General features: G+C 45.0%; 1 protein-coding gene across 2 annotated transcripts in view; it reads right to left on the bottom strand.

The window, feature by feature from the left end:
* ATP8A2 (ATPase phospholipid transporting 8A2) overlaps positions 1-15,660 on the bottom strand; it is a 466,915-nt gene that overhangs the window by 337,662 nt on the left and 113,593 nt on the right. For both annotated transcript variants that reach the window (XM_045567137.1, XM_045567138.1), the window contains exons 11-15: positions 10,213-10,378; positions 8,089-8,216; positions 7,244-7,321; positions 2,035-2,123; positions 1,638-1,682 (exon numbers count right to left, since the gene is read on the bottom strand). In XM_045567137.1, coding sequence (XP_045423093.1) covers positions 1,638-1,682; positions 2,035-2,123; positions 7,244-7,321; positions 8,089-8,216; positions 10,213-10,378 — 506 coding nt within the window. The remainder of the gene's footprint in view (positions 1-1,637; positions 1,683-2,034; positions 2,124-7,243; positions 7,322-8,088; positions 8,217-10,212; positions 10,379-15,660) is intronic.

Below are 15,660 nucleotides of genomic sequence, written 5' to 3'. Positions count from 1 at the left end.
GAGGCTGAGGTGGGAGGATCACTTGAGGTCAGGGGTTTGAGACCAGCCTGAGCAAGAGTGAGACTATGTCTCTACCAAGAATAGAAAAAATTAGCGGAGTGTGGTGGCATGTGCCTGCAGTCCTGACTGCTCAGAAGGCTGAGGCAGGAGGATCGCTTGAGCCTAGGAGTTTGAGGTTGCAGTGAGCTACGATGATACCACTGCTCTCAAACCCAGGCAACAGAGCAAGACTTTGTCTTAAAAAAAAGGAAAGAGATTCTGATACATTCTACAACATGGAGGAACCTTGACGACAGTATGCTAAGGGAAATAAGGCAAACATGAAAAGACACACACTGTGTTGATTCCACTTACAGCAGGTAGTTAGAATAGGCGGTCATGGAGACAGAAAGAAGAATGGTGGTTACCCGGGGCTGGAGGCAGGGGAAGTGATGAATTATTGTTTAATAGGCAAGAGTTTCAGATGAAAAAGTTCTAGAAATTAATAGTAGTGATGGCTGCAAAACATTATGAATATACTTAATTGCAACCAAATCGTACACTTAAAATAGTTAAAATGGTAAATTTTATGTTACTTATATTTTACACAGTATAAAATAATAAAAGTATATGAGCACAGAGCTAACAATCACCAGGCCTGTGAAGAACGCCTATAAAATGAAATTAAGAAACGAAAACCCCAGCAGGCAGTAGAGAGGGGTAGGAGAGGAGGGCGGAAGAAACATTCCATACGTGGTCAGAGCAGGGCTTTTGAAACCGAAAGTGTGATCATGTGAAAACTCCATTACAAAGGACAGAAGATCAAGGTGGAAAAAAAAAAAACAGGAATTTTTTTTTTTAAGTATGGAAAATGGGAGAGAAAGATAACAAAATTGGAGGCTCCCTCAAGAGGCTCCATATCTGACTGACAGAGACCCAGAGGGAACAGGGAGGTTGGACAGGAGGAAAATTACTACAGGAATAATACAAGGACATTCCCAAGAATTAATAACAGCAAGATTTACAAACAGAAATGGCCCACTCGTGGTCCATTAAATGACCAAAATAATGAAAAATAAAATTAGAAAAAAAAAACACAAACAAACCTACTCCAAGATTGATAGTTGAAATGGTAAATGCCAAGGATATATAGAAACTCTAAATGCTTCCAAGGAGGGGGAGTGGGAGTGGGAGGGGCCCGGGTGCAGACAGGTCACTCACAGAGTTGCTAAACCCTCACCTTCCATGGCAGAAAGGCTAACAATGTCTCATTTCTTTATTTAAAAATTAATACAAACAGTATTTTGAAATACAAAAATAAATCTTTCTAAAAGTAAAAATGTTGAAGTTGCCTGCCTCCAGGGAGTGGGGAGTGAATGGGAAGTAGGAGTTTTAAGTGAAATTCTATGTATGCCGAAAGGTACAATCACCAATCCTCCACCTCCACTCAGACGGCAGCCTCACCTTTGCTAAAAGTCTTATAATCTCCCTTGACTTCTAAAACCACATTTGTCTTTAAATTTTATTCTGGTTGTTCTTCAAAATAACACATATGCCACTTTTCTTTACATATAAAAATATGCAGGTGAGAAATGCTAATATAAAATCATTCCAAAGCCTTTTCCACTGAAGTGTCAAGAGTGCTAGAATCTACTTACCAAAAGTCATCTGAGGATGGCTCTCTCGTCAATTCTGGGAAATGACTGTCAGAGACAGGGAAAACACAGCGGTCACAAAACAGTGATCAAAAGACAGACATTCTGATCAAAATATGAATAAAATATTTATAATTATTAGATTAGATACATAAATTTACAGATTCACTGGGATTTTTCACTAAGTTAATAGTTGCAGAAATAAACTATATTTTAAATGTCCAAAGTTTCATTTGGGATCCATTTAGCTTTAAACACATTCAATAGTAACTGCAGATGTAAATCCATTATAAAAATCCTTTCAAAACATCAGAAAGGTATTTAACTGAGAAGCTAAAAATAAACTTATTTTTTTGAAAGAAAACAGGTAATATTTTCAGGAAGTGATAAACACACTTACCCATAGGTTACTCCGGCAATGCTGCACTTCTTGAAGTTCATGATATTGCATGTAAGAGTTCCAGTCTTGTCAGAAAAGAGATATTTTACCTAAACCAAAGAATAGAATAAGATGCATAGACCAATAAATGAAGTCTTTCTTTCTACATTTTTCAAAACCTATATTAAACAGGTAGATTTCCTTAAAGCAGGCAAATTAGTAACAAAAAATATACTTCATTGCTTAGACCACTTACCAACCTTTTTTCCATAACTAATTCTATAGTCAAATTGTACAGAAATGTGCAAAGGAAGCTTCAGTAATAGCCCTGGCTCCATCTTAGATACTAAGTGGAAGCATTAAGTCCTGCCACAAGGCATCCCATTCTTCAAGGTATTGCCATGGTCTCCTAATTTTATAGATTTAATACGCAAAGTTATCAGTGTACAAAGGGGATAGGTAACAGCATTCTACATGTAACATTCTGGGAAATTATGCCATGGATTGGTGAAGGAGAGTAATAACAGAATTGCCTCTAGAGGAAATTCCAGTTTCTCATTGGTTTTCTAAAGAGGGGTCGAGACTTGCTGGATACCAGATGTCGTCCAGGAATCCCAGAGAACTGGTCTAGGGAAGCAGTGCTTTTCCTATTCTACAGACAGGGATTAATAACACGAATTGCTTACTTGTACTTCTTCCTAATGCTACAATATAAACAAATACACTGACAATTATTTTTAAAGCAATCAGAGGGCCTTTGAGTTGTTAAAGCTCTTCAAGAAATCAAATATTATATCCAAATATGAAATTAGTATTCTAGGGGTAATTAATGCTTTAACTACAAATAGTGCCTTTATATAAGTTTTATATGCAGTAAGTTGAGGGATACAAAAAACTCGGTAGACTCTGCCTTCTAATAAGCAGTGGTTCCTGCATTGTAAAAAAATATATACATTAAAATATTGGGGGAGGGCCAAGATGGCCGACTAAAGACATCACTTGTCGGGGGGTCCCGGCTGGACGGTGGGATATTGGACTGAGGAGAGCAGGGAGCAGTTGCAGCTCAGGTGTGGGTCGCAGAGAGAGACAACAGAGATGACTGGGGACCCCCACAGAGAGAAACAGCAAAGCTGAGAAAGATGAAAACAGAGAGGAAAAGATAGTGGGGCAGATCCAACCCAGAGAGGCTTGGAGCTCAGCAAAAAGGTGAGGCGGTTTCCCCTTCCCCCCCATGTGCCTTGGTGAACCGCGGGACACAAAGCACACTGAAGGCTTCCCCACCCTCCACGAGCCCAGGCATGGCAGCTACTTAGGAACAGCAGGGTGAGCCAGTGAGCCCCAGGAGTTCGGGTGTCTATAAGGGGCACCCCCCAGGAGATCGCCACAAGAAGCCGACTGGGAGCCGTGGGTCCCCCCCACACCCGCTGCAACCACGAGAGCAGCTTGAATGGAGAGGCCCGCAGACGGCTGCTTCCCCATGGCGGTGCGTGCCCCGGGCAGAGCCTGCGACAGAGACCCGGGGTCCCCGTGGGAGCAGCCTGCCCGCTGCTGTTTCACAGATCTCCGGCTGGCAGCTCAGATAGGCGGCCGGTCCCGGTGCCCCCTAGACACAAGAGCGGTGCAGGGAGGTCTCTGGCTTGGACTCAGGCGGCGAGGAAGCCCTCGTGACATGTCCCATGGGACAGTGTGGTGGGGTGCTGAGGTCGGGGGAGGAGCTAAGCAGACGTGGCTAGACTGCGGGAGCCTGGAAGCCTTTGCCAAGCCTCAGCGGGGCTCCGCAGGTGCTTTTCTGTTCACTAGGGGGTCCCGCTGGGAGGAGGTTCAGCACAAGCTCTCCAAACCAGGGAAACGGTTCCCCAGAGAGGGGCCTAAATGCTTGAGTGCTCCACGCTGAAGTACCTGTGAGCATGCCCAGCCCCTGCTGGAGAACCACCATATTAGACAGGGGTGCAGCATTCAGAGAGAAATAGCCTAGTTCCCAGTTCCGTGGCAACTAATGCCTCCAGCACACCAGCTGAAAGGAAGCTGTGGCCCCTCACTACTCATTACAGTAGGGGAGCCAAGAAACTTGCAAGTGGCTACTACTCTCTGGCGGGAGCATGCCCCTGGCTAAGGTCCCTGCGGACAGAGGAGCCCACTACTCTCCCTTTGGAGACTTGTGGGGGAACGGGGGTGCACTACTGGGGAGTCCCCTGCCCACCAGTGTTTGGCGGAGATGCACTGTAGTGGGCCAGACCCACGGACTGGGGAGAAGTTACAGAGCTGGACTCGGTGGCGAGGGAAGCACGTGGACTGCTCTGACAGCAGTGTGCTGTGGGGGTCCAGGCAGCGGCGATTTCGGAGGGTGCTCACGCCTCCCTGCAGAGAAACTGTGCTAGTGGGCAAAGGCAAAAAGAGCCCAGCCCCAGGCCTTAGCATTCAAGCATTTAGGCCTCTCCCTCGGGAATGGTCTTCCCACTTTGGCGAGTTTGTCCTGAATCTCATCCCAATGGCTCCTCGTAGTGACCAGAGAAGCAACTGCTGAGCCCCACTGAGGCTCTGCAAAGCCTTTTAGGCTCCCGCAGTCTAGCCACCATCTGCTTAGCTCCTCACCCGACCTCAGTGGGAGTAGAGATCAAGCAACCCCCTGGGAACTACAAGGTCCCTCATAAAGCTTGGGACATTTGTGTGCCCCCTCTGGAGGACCAGAGCTTACCACGAGCAAAAAAGAACATCTTGACAGCTGGCTCTTCCACACCAACATGATCCAATGACGGGGAACAGCTCTGCAGCTCAGCCTAGTGCCTTCCAACTTAAGCAAACAAGGCGTGGCTGATTTCTACTCACAAGAACCACCTGCCATCTCAGAGATTAAGCTGGGGAACCCAACCCAATTCACACTGCTGGGAAGAGTTGAACACAGAAGGTCAGAGGAAACCCAAAAGGTTAATCAAACCTGCTTGAACACCCCATAGAAAACCTGGGACCAGCACTCCACTTCCTGCCATGGTTAGGGATCGATCCTCGGGGACCCAGGGACAAGGCCACAAACCAGGCCTACTGCCCCTAGGACTCAATTGAGAGGCCAGAGGGGAAGCAATCAGTGAAAGAACTCTGGAAACATGAAAAATCAGAGCCAAAGGACACCTTCCAAAAAAACAATAACTCCTTAACAATGGATATGAACCAAAATGAAAATACTGAAATGACTGATAAAGAATTCCAAACATGGACCACAAAGAAGCTCAGTCAAATACAAGAGAAAATGGAAACCCAGCACAAATAAACTACAGGGCCCAGACACACTCTCAAATGGGCTCAAAAGTCTCCAGAGAGTCTCCTGGCAGCTCTCCTGAAAAGAAAGAAAAAGAGAAAGCAGTCTCCGGAGGGAAACAGACACTACATCACTAATCACATCCCTTATTTTACTGCATCTGTGTTTGGAAAGTCTGTTATGGGAACATAGAAGACAGATAAATTAACCTTGCCTGCAAAACTGGAAAAGGAGTCAAAGAGGCAGCAAATTTAGCCTGATTTGTACCAAGAACTCGTTGATTCTTACAGGAGCAGGTCTTACCAGACAGACAAGGGAAGTAACAAAGCTCTATAGCAAGGATGTTCTCTGTAATGACAATGCACCTGTTACACTAGCAATTTAAGCACACATAAATGAACATACACAATTCAAGGAAAGAGAGAAAAATTTGCCATTAACTCTAAGTAGATTTGGAAAATTGTATCAAAAGAACAGCATTACCTGCATTTTTTTGTCTATAAAGTTCTGTTTTATTACAAAATTTGGTCTACAAATTTATGCCTCAACTTTCTGGCAATAAACCCCAAAATGCTACACAAACCATCACAGAATTCACTTCATCCTTCAAGGAAAGAAAAAAGAAAGCAAGCCTACCTCCCCAGGAGAGCTTTTCTAACCCTCAGATGCACGAGACATCTGAGCGCATCTTCACGGAGAGACAGCACTGAGGATGAAGACACGGTTCTCAGCAACAGCCCTACCCTGGCAGGGGGGCTCGCAAAGGCCAGACTGGGACAGACAATTTGAAATCCTCAACCTGTCACTTTCTAGCCAGGTGTCCTGGGATAAGTTACTCATTTCCTTATCTATAAAATGAAGATCTAGTGCTGCCTCACAGGGTTGTTGGGAAATTTAAATAAGATTTATATAATGAAATCATAATCCTTAATTGCAATGTGTTCAAAAGAGGTTATAAAGAGGTTAATCCATAGGATTTCTATGTGAGACACACAAACAATGCAAAGCACATCTCAGTAAAGGCAAGAGGAGTTTGGGGCTGAAAGTGAAAAGACCCTGGTTCCCTGGAATATTCCAGAGACAAAATCTGAACACGTGAGAGATACGTGTCCTTTCACTTAGCCCCCACATGTTTTTTTAGGGTTACCCAACATCTGAGTATCTTAACCACTGTTTTCCCTGTCATTTGTTCCTGATAAACACTTTTGAAAAGGGTCCAAAGTGATGTCGCACGATATTTTTGAGACTACGGTTTGTACTATATTTTTTGCAGATAACTTCTAGGTGGTAAGATTGCTCTGTGTCTCAAAAGGCCAGTCAAAACGGAGTGACACTTGTGTCTAATAATATTTGCGAATACTACGTAGCTCTTCAGGTGTCATAACCACGCTCAGGGAGAAGTGTTTTTGCAGAAGCTCACAGGGAGGAGAGCGAGACGTGAGCACAGGAGGGATGGAATGCGCAGTGTGAGCAGGTGGGATGCTGCGAGGGAAGACACTGTAATGGTAACAAGGTGACCCCAAGTGTCATAAGAAACATAACAGAAACAACACAAGGCACATTACATGACATCTCGGTTTGCCCCCCGCCCGGTGGGCTGTGGGAGCCACCACACATCCAGTCCTAACCATACAAGGTGGAAAACTCCTCCGCCTGCCAGCGGGAAGGACACAACAGCCCCATCAGTCAAGAAAGAGAGGAAGAGACAATGTCAAGAAGGAGGAAAGGCCAGAGAGGAGAAAAAGGAACCACACGGAAACCCAGGACCCGTGATCCGCTCGGATGCGTGCCCGCTCTCACCCCTCAAGAGCGCACTTTTGATAAACTCTCTCTGCCTGCAACCCAGTCTTTGTCTCTCGCTCTCATTCTTCCATCTCGAGAAGACAAGAGCCAAGGGATGTGGGGTACAGCGGCAACATATGGTTCTTCTGCCAACACTCCTGTCACCGTTACCGAAGTTCACAAAGAGGTTCTCACCTGCCCAAGCTCTTCATTAAGGTTTGATGTCCTGGCCATTGCAGGAGTGTCGTTTCCTAGGTAATACATGTCTGTGTCCTGAGAGAGAGACATTTCAGAAAATATACGCCATTAATCATTCAGATTAACACAGAAAAGCAGCTAAGCATAGATAACTTAAAACCCTTCTGTTTTCATAGAAATGCTGATTTTAAATTTTTGGGTGAAAATACAGTGTCTATTGCAATAGAGAAATGATGTGGTACACGGGAAAAACACGGTATTAATATACAGAAGATTTGGTTTCAAGATGATCGTTTCATGACCCAATCTAACTTATAACTCCGAGCTCAGTTAATATGTCATTTACAGGACTGCGGCGAAGACCAAATACAAATGCACACAAAGCACCTGGGCTACCCCCTGGCTGCTAAAGCCCAGTGCTCACAGGCCATGGCAGGCCCTTAAAAAGTCTCACCTGTACCCGCTTAAAATCAAATCCCAGTTTGCTGCCATGATGAAGTTTGATATAGCGTGAACAGGATAGTAAACACACGCCAGGGGCCCTTTCTTCAGCACTAATTAGGCTCCAACAGCATCAGCAGCAATTGCAGCCGGATGACGAGCACCTGCTCAGCCTTCGCCTCCATTACCTCAGTGTCCACGGTCGCCCTCACAGAGGGGGCTGTCCTCCCGCCTCTCAGGGACACCCTCACTGGAGATCCCTCGCCAGTTCTTTGTGTGGCCAGTTTAAACCCCGGGACCTAATGGCAAATGGAAACTTCTTTTCTGGGAGGTCAATTAAATGCTGAAGGCTCTGAGCTAGTATTAGAAAACAAGAGGTTAAACTCTGCCTTCATACTCACCCAGTTTATGAAAAGGGCTTGAGTGTACTTCACCACTTCGAGAGTCACCAACAGGCTGATGGGAATAAGATTGTTGTATAAGATGATGAATGTCAACAGGTTGTATCCGAAATTATCTGAGGTCGTGTCTGTGGGAGAGAACCAGAGTATTTATACAGCTTTAGTTACAGACTCCGTTCAGTTTCTTTTAGCCTTTTTTATTTTGGAATTTTTCTAAAAGATGTTCCCAACAAAAGCCTGTTGGCTTATTTAGAGATTCGAGTTCGAGTAGTTATGGAGCATCTGCTACGTGTCAGGAATTGTGAGCACAAAGGCTGGTTTCTCGGAGGGCGGGGGGCCGTCGGGGAGGGGAGTGAGCGGACAGGAGCATGCCCCCCAACGTGACCATGCGGCAGGACGTCACAGGACACTGCAGGAACCAACACGGGAGGCTTCTTGGTGGGAAGACATGGTCACTGAAGGCCACCCAGAAGAGGAAATGCTTGAGTCACGTGCTGAAGAGCCGAGGAGAGACAGCTGACTAAAAAGAAGGCAGAAAGGAGGACAGGCATTTGAAATCGTTACAAGGAATACCGACAACCTCACTAAGGCAGGAGTATGTTTGGGACACGCCAAAGAGTTGGTAAGATGGAAAAAGTGTGAACAAGAGAAGCAGACCAAGAGAGAGAGGCAGGCGAGAAGGCTCGAGCCTCACTAAAGAGAAGAGAAGGAATGTCTTCGTGGGCCAAGGTCCCAGGGGCGGAATAAGACCCTCGGGAACAGGATCCAAAGCAGAGGCAGGGGGGCAGTTCCAACAGGAAGAGGGACCAGGAACGGGGAACGAGGTACAGGGTCTGGGGTCTCAAAAGGGGAAGTTCTTCCCTTGATGGCCATGATATTCCACTTGAGGGACAGAGCAGTGAGATCTTCCTAACTTAGCCACAGGGTCAGGGAGAGGGCTGCAGCCAGCTGAGGGTTTAACTAGAATTAAAGGTGCCTGCGAGGGGAACGGGAATTAGCATAAAGACAGCAGCAGGCTAGGACTGGAGACCAGGGATCCATAATGGCTCCAAACCATAGCGAGTTTTTCCCCAGGAAAGTCAGTGAAATGGAGGCAGTCTGACTTAGATCTAGAACTCCGGAGGGAGGTTGTGACAGAAAGACAGGCTCTGGGAAGGACAGGGCTGAACAGGCGCACGCTGGTCAGTGCCGCCGTCTCCTCATCCCCACTGAGCCTTCCTTCCGTCTTTCCTGCCGATCGCTCTTGTTCTGACCTACTACTTGCGATCTCGTTCTCCTACAGAATTAAGGAGTTGCTAACTAGGATCTCCAAGTCCCGAGGGTTACAGATGTCTCTAAGGTACAACATTTGCTTAGAAACCAATATCTATCTACCAAATTAAGAAATACTAAGGTAAGTTCTCAAAGATGAAAGAAGTGACACCAGATGGCAATCAAAATCCAAATAAAGGAAAAAAGGGCACTAGTGAAGATCATTTTAAAGGTATTTATAAAAGACAGTATAATTACATCTTTTTTTATCCTTTCTTCTTAATTTAAAAAAAAGCAATTGCAAAAACTTCATTATAAAATCGCACTGTTGGCCTTACAGAGAGATGTGATATACATGACGGCACAAAGGAGCAAGGAGAATGAAGACGCACGAAGCAAAGAAATTATACCAGCTGGCAATTCAAACCCAGAAATAAAGTACAGAAGATGGTAAATAAGTAGGCTCATAGTTTTTTTTATTTTTTCCTTTAGATTCTTTAAGAGACATAAGGTTGGTAGACAACATAGATAAATGTAATCCATGTATTAATAACAATAATAGCACAAAGCAGGAGAGGAAACAATGGAGTGATGCTTCTGTATTTGACTGGAACTGAGTGAGTATTAATCGGAAGCAGAGTTAGATAAATTACAATACACTTTGTAATCCCCAGTGCAACCAGTAGGAAAATACTTAAAAAATAGTCAAGAGATAATCATTGGTGTATAAAACAATCCCCAAATGTGCCCTTCTCCACTCCGTCACGTGAGCCTAACCTCTCAATTGTCCTTGAAGGACTGGCATCGTGTGCAGTAGCCCAAGGGAACAGAAGGGCTCCATTCTGCGCCAGCCAGCAGCCCACCAGCACTTACTCATCTTCTTGATGTACCAGTTCTTTCCACCTTGAGACCCGTTCCAGTACAGGGCTCCCACCGAGCTCACCAAGGCCATGACCAAGAGGATGCCAAACAACACCAGGATCTGCACGTTGGTCACCTTCTCAACATTCGATCTCTTGAGAGGTGCTTTGGTTGAATTCTGTGCAACAGCATGGAAAGCTAGTAAGGGTCACAGAACAGACTTGGGGCCAAGGGTGGGGCGAAAAGAAGGTAAGACAACCATATTGAACAAGTGACAAGTAAACAGACTTTTTTTTTTGTTTTTTGCTGAACAATCAATGAAATTTAAAAGTGTACAATGCTCCTGAATCAACAGCTAGTTTTAAGAAAAAAGAAGGCACACTCTACCAGTTTGAAGAACACATTCCAACCCTATATGATTCATTCTGTACTTATGGTATTTATATATTTAGCATGAAATTAACCACTTTCTTTATCTTAAGACATAATAGGTTCTAAATAAGGTAAGTCCAGTTTCAAACAAATCAGGACGCTGTTAATTCAAAAGAAACTTAGAAATTCTATACTATAAAAACCTAGAGAGAACTTTCAATAGAACAGCTCTATAATAAATATACTGAGCTATTTTAAAAGTACATATTTTCCCTCCAGAAGCTCAAAATTTGAGGAAAAAAAGACATACAAACACACACACATCAATAATGCAAAATAGAACATTAATAGGTGTCAAAATAAATGGACAAAAAGGTCACTTGGAGGACTGTGAACAAGAAATGAGCAGGCAAAGTCAGGAACGGTCTTGGGGTCAGGAGAAACCTGACTGATGCCCTGAATCACAAGCAGGGTGTAGACAGGAAGGAGAAGCAGAAGGAGAAAGCCTCCCCACGGCCTGGCATCTGCTTTCTCACTGCCGCTGGGGGAACCAGCCCAGCCAGAGCCCAGGCCGCGTTAGGAGGCGAGTTCAGAAAGATTCATTAATGCCAGATTCAGGAATCACCGCATTTCAGGTGGAAAATTTGGGACTAGATTTTCCAGCAGTGGAAAAGTCAATAGAACTGTTTGAATAAGACAGTTATGCACCCAAAGTCATTTTATAAGAAAAATTTTTGAAGGCAGTTGTGGTGGGCAAGATAATGGCCCCTCACTGATGCCCACATGCTAATCCCTGGCCCCTGCATGTCATTTTTATAACCAAAGGGACTCTGCAGATGGGATTAAATTAAGGACTTTGAGGAGGAGAGATTATCCTGGATCACCCAAGTGGACCCAATCTAATCCCAAGGGTGCTCAAAAAGGAGAACTTTTCGTGACTGTGGTCAGGGGAGAGGTGACTACAGGGAAAGGATCAGAGAGGTACAATGCCACTGGCTGTGAAGATGCAGGGAGGGAGCCAGGAGTGCAGGCTGGTAAAGGTAAGGGTCAGATTCCCCTCTAGAGCTGCAGTCCCCAACCCCGGTCCGTGACCTGTTAGGAACCAGGCTGCACAGCAGGGAGTGAGCAGTGGGCAAGCGACCAAAGCTTCATCTGTATTCACAGCTGCTACCCATGGCTGGCATCACCACGTAAGCTCCGCCTCCTGTCAGACCAGTGGTGCCATTAGATTCTCATAGGAGCGTGAACCCTACTGTAAACTGCACATGCGAGGGATCTAGGTCCCACGCTCCTTTTGAGAATCTAATGCCTAATGATCTGAGATGGAGCTGAGGCAGTGATGCTAGCACCAGGGAGTGGCTGCAGATACAGATTATCATTAGTGGAGAGGTTAACAATGTAATAATAATAGAAATAAAGTGCACAATAAGTGTAATGCACTTGAATCATCCTGAAACCACCATCCCTGCCTGCCCCCCAGCCCCCTGGGAAAAATTATCTTCCATGAAACCAGTCTCTGGTGTCAAAAAGGTTGGGGACCGCTGCTCTAGAGCATGCAGAAAAGAACAGCCAACATCTTGAGTTTTAGCCCAGTGAGACCCACATCAGACCTACAGACCTGCAACAGAGTAACTGTGTTGCTTTAAGCCACTAAGACTTGAAACTGTTACAGCAGCCACAGGAAATGAACACAGGTGGCTGAAGAAGACATTGAGGAAAAGAAAGCTAGGTGGGAATTAATTACAATCCATTGCTGAAGGTGAAATAATTCCTGCATTAAATTAGAAGCCAGGAACCCCTAATTCAGAGACGGACAAAGGAGCCAGCCTGCTGGTCTCTTTCCCTGAATCACAGGCCCTGGCTTTGCAAATGCAACATGGATTTGCCAAGTTCGGGTGATCTGCAAGTTTGTGAGGCACTAACTGACCAAAAAAATGGTGGCTTGTCCCAAACTTAAGTCAGTACCCTCCGTCACTATTCTCAATGGATCAGTCGTTAAAAGAACTAAGATGAAAATGTCTTCAAAAACAAGAATACAAATAGAGTCACAAAGAGAAAATGAAATGGAGATGGAAGCTGGAGGCAATTCACTCCTGAGCTCCACAGAGAAGCTCGCACCACAATGTCCCTGAAATTGTTATCTGGATTCTGTCACCAAAGCCGGAAATGCCATCATGGCCATGGTCTTCTTTGGCAGTGGGGAAGCCGGGGAATTGTTGTACTGGTGATTTTGAAAAGCTAAGTCCTTTAGACATCTAAACAATACAGCAGCATTTTTCTTTATTTCTGTTAATATTTTTCCCCTTTCACTTTAGTTCTTTAAATTATTTGTCCTATACAGACTTTACGAAAAATTCCCCTAGCCTCTAAATGTAAATCTATTAGTGAAGGGCAAGTTATCATCAACCAAGTGCCATATCAAGGTCAACTAGGGGGACACGGCCACATCTGGCCTCATAGCAAGAACCAGCAGGCCAGTTCCATGGCTGTTTATCCTAACATTTAAAAACTAAAGATGATCTTATCATTTTTAATAAACATTCCCTGAATGCACAGGCAGGAAAAAAATTATAGTAAACTTCATTTCTATGACCCCATTAGTTATTGATGTCTGATCTTTTCCAGTGGTTAAATTCTGGCCAGTTAAGAGGATTAAGAAAATTTATCTTTCATCCAACATAAGAATAATGACCCCAAAACTTCAGGCTTCAACGTGTGCACTTTGTGGAAAGCCAAACTCTGCCTGCTCACTCACATCTTCCAAACACGTCCACTTGCAATGGTGAATTTTTAATGCTCAATTCCTACTGACATTATGAGTTCTCCTATAAAATTCTGAAAGAACAATGCTACTTTGGTGTAATGGAGTTGTAAATAAAAACAGATCAAAATGTCAGATATTGAAGAAGCTGAAATCAGACCTAAATCTTACATATTTTATTCTCTCATGAGAAACGAAGCATCAGAACAGTGGTGAGAATATTGACTCTGGAGTCTGACTGCCTGGGTGTGAATCCCTATCTCTTACCACTTTGTAAGCTTGGGTTACTCAGATACCGTGTGCCTCAGTTTCCTCATCTACAAAATGAGCACAATATTACCCAGCCATCTTGAGGAATAAATGAGTTAATGTGTGTGAATTGCCTGGAATGATGTGTGATTTGTTGTAATTAATGTGATAATCTCTCTCTTTCTCATTAAATCAACCAAACAACATAGTAGATATTTCTATATATAACTCCACTAAGCATGAAATGAGCAAACCTTGAATGGTCGAGGCATCTAGGGGTGAGAGGTTAAGAAAAAAAACGTAGAGGAAGAACCCTAAAGCAATTGAGTTTCCTCTCTGTGGTCAAGTAGCACAAGTACAGATGAAAAATGTTATTTCACAAACAGGATGGCTTCCGGCTATGTGTGCTACATTATGTTCCTTTCGAAAGCTCATTATTTTTACTTGCTGTTTCTAAAGGCACAGCAGGTCTAGCACAGAAGTTTCTGGGGTGTTCCATCATTCTGTACTCGAGCTGTCAACGTGCAATAAGCCTCGCAAAGAGGTTACCACGTCTAGGGGTAAGGAAAAGTGCCTCTCACACTTACTCACGGGATGCAAACTTAGTGCACGCCTTGCTCACTAAAGAAATGAGGGAAGTGTTTTAAAGTATGACTTAATTAACTCTCATACCTTGGCTACAAAGCTGTGTTATCAATGTAGGCTCTAGGAAAACAATATTACACCCAGTATACAAGAAATCTTGAAGAGTGCTTAAATTTGCAATGTGCACAATCTCTGGACTCTGCCCAAATCTGAGCTAGCCACTCATGATCTCTTTGTCACCTCATCATAAAACAACACAAGTAGTGTCCTGTGGTTAGTGGTGCTCCAAAAGTGTTCGGCAGGGTTACTGGCACCGGACTGTGGCACACAGAGGGTACTCACTGGGTGGCAGAGCACCAAACTATTCATTAAGATTAGTCTTCCACACACAGGCTGCTCAGAAACAACCCACTTGAAGCATTCTAATCAGCCCCTGTGCATGGAGGAGGACCTAGCAGGGGAGGGTCAAGCCTATCTCAGATATGCTGAATAATCTCGATCCACCCAAGGGCTGCCTCTCAGAATTCACCAACTCTTCACTTTTCTAACTGCCATGCAGCCCTCCTCCCACCCCACCCCAACACATGGCTCTGCAGACTCACCCCTGCGCCTGCCTGGCCCTGCCCTCCCCTCCTCCACCAGCTCTCCTCCTGCCCCTCGCCTCACCTGGTCAAGGGCATGTCTTCCCCCCACAAAGCAGATGGTGCTCTAACAGAGACTCGCATCCCTTGGCATCTCCAGGTGTTATTACTGGATATATATTCGAGACCTGGAAGTACTTCTAAACCTTTATTCCTTGAATGCCATGTTAAAAAAATTTGCTCATAAAATTCATGCCATGTGGCTGCACTACTTTCTGCCTCTCCCCCACCCAGCAAGGCTACCGGCCTCTCGGTTGCTCCTGCTCACTCACTGAAGACTTGACAACTGGCTCGTGGCCTTCACCCCGCTCTGATCCTATCTTCAGAATCACAGCGCCAACGCATCAACTGCCTTAGTCTCTCAGTCCCTTACTTCTCAACATCAGGTGGCCTCCAACAGCTCCGCCATTAGCTTCCTACCACCATAGTTCACTCCCTGGTCTCCCCATGTTGGAAACCCTCCACCCCAGAAATGCAAAACAAGCATCCTGCATGCTGCTCGGCCTGTCACCCAACTCCAGCCATCCTCTGCAACTCCAGCGAGTCTCCCAGTCCTTCTGATCCCATCTCCCTCCCCTGTCTTCACTGCATTCACGAGCTGGTGTGGCCACTGGGGTCTATCACTTCACCTCTTGGACTGTTTCACTCTCTCATCCCATTATCACGTGACTTCAAAGCGTGGATCAGCACTACAGACTCCCCTCTCCAACTCATTATCTAACACATGCTTCTCTGGGGATCACTCTTGGTGTCCAGTCAACCGGCACTCCACACCTGGGTCGATGACCCTTCTGTATATACCCATAACACTTTAAAATAACACACATTCCAATAACTATCTCTCTGCTTTGG

This window comes from Lemur catta, chromosome 13 (assembly GCF_020740605.2).
Source record: "Lemur catta isolate mLemCat1 chromosome 13, mLemCat1.pri, whole genome shotgun sequence".
Classification (NCBI taxonomy): Eukaryota; Metazoa; Chordata; class Mammalia; order Primates; family Lemuridae; genus Lemur; species Lemur catta.
This window is presented reverse-complemented; position numbering and strand designations above follow the sequence as displayed.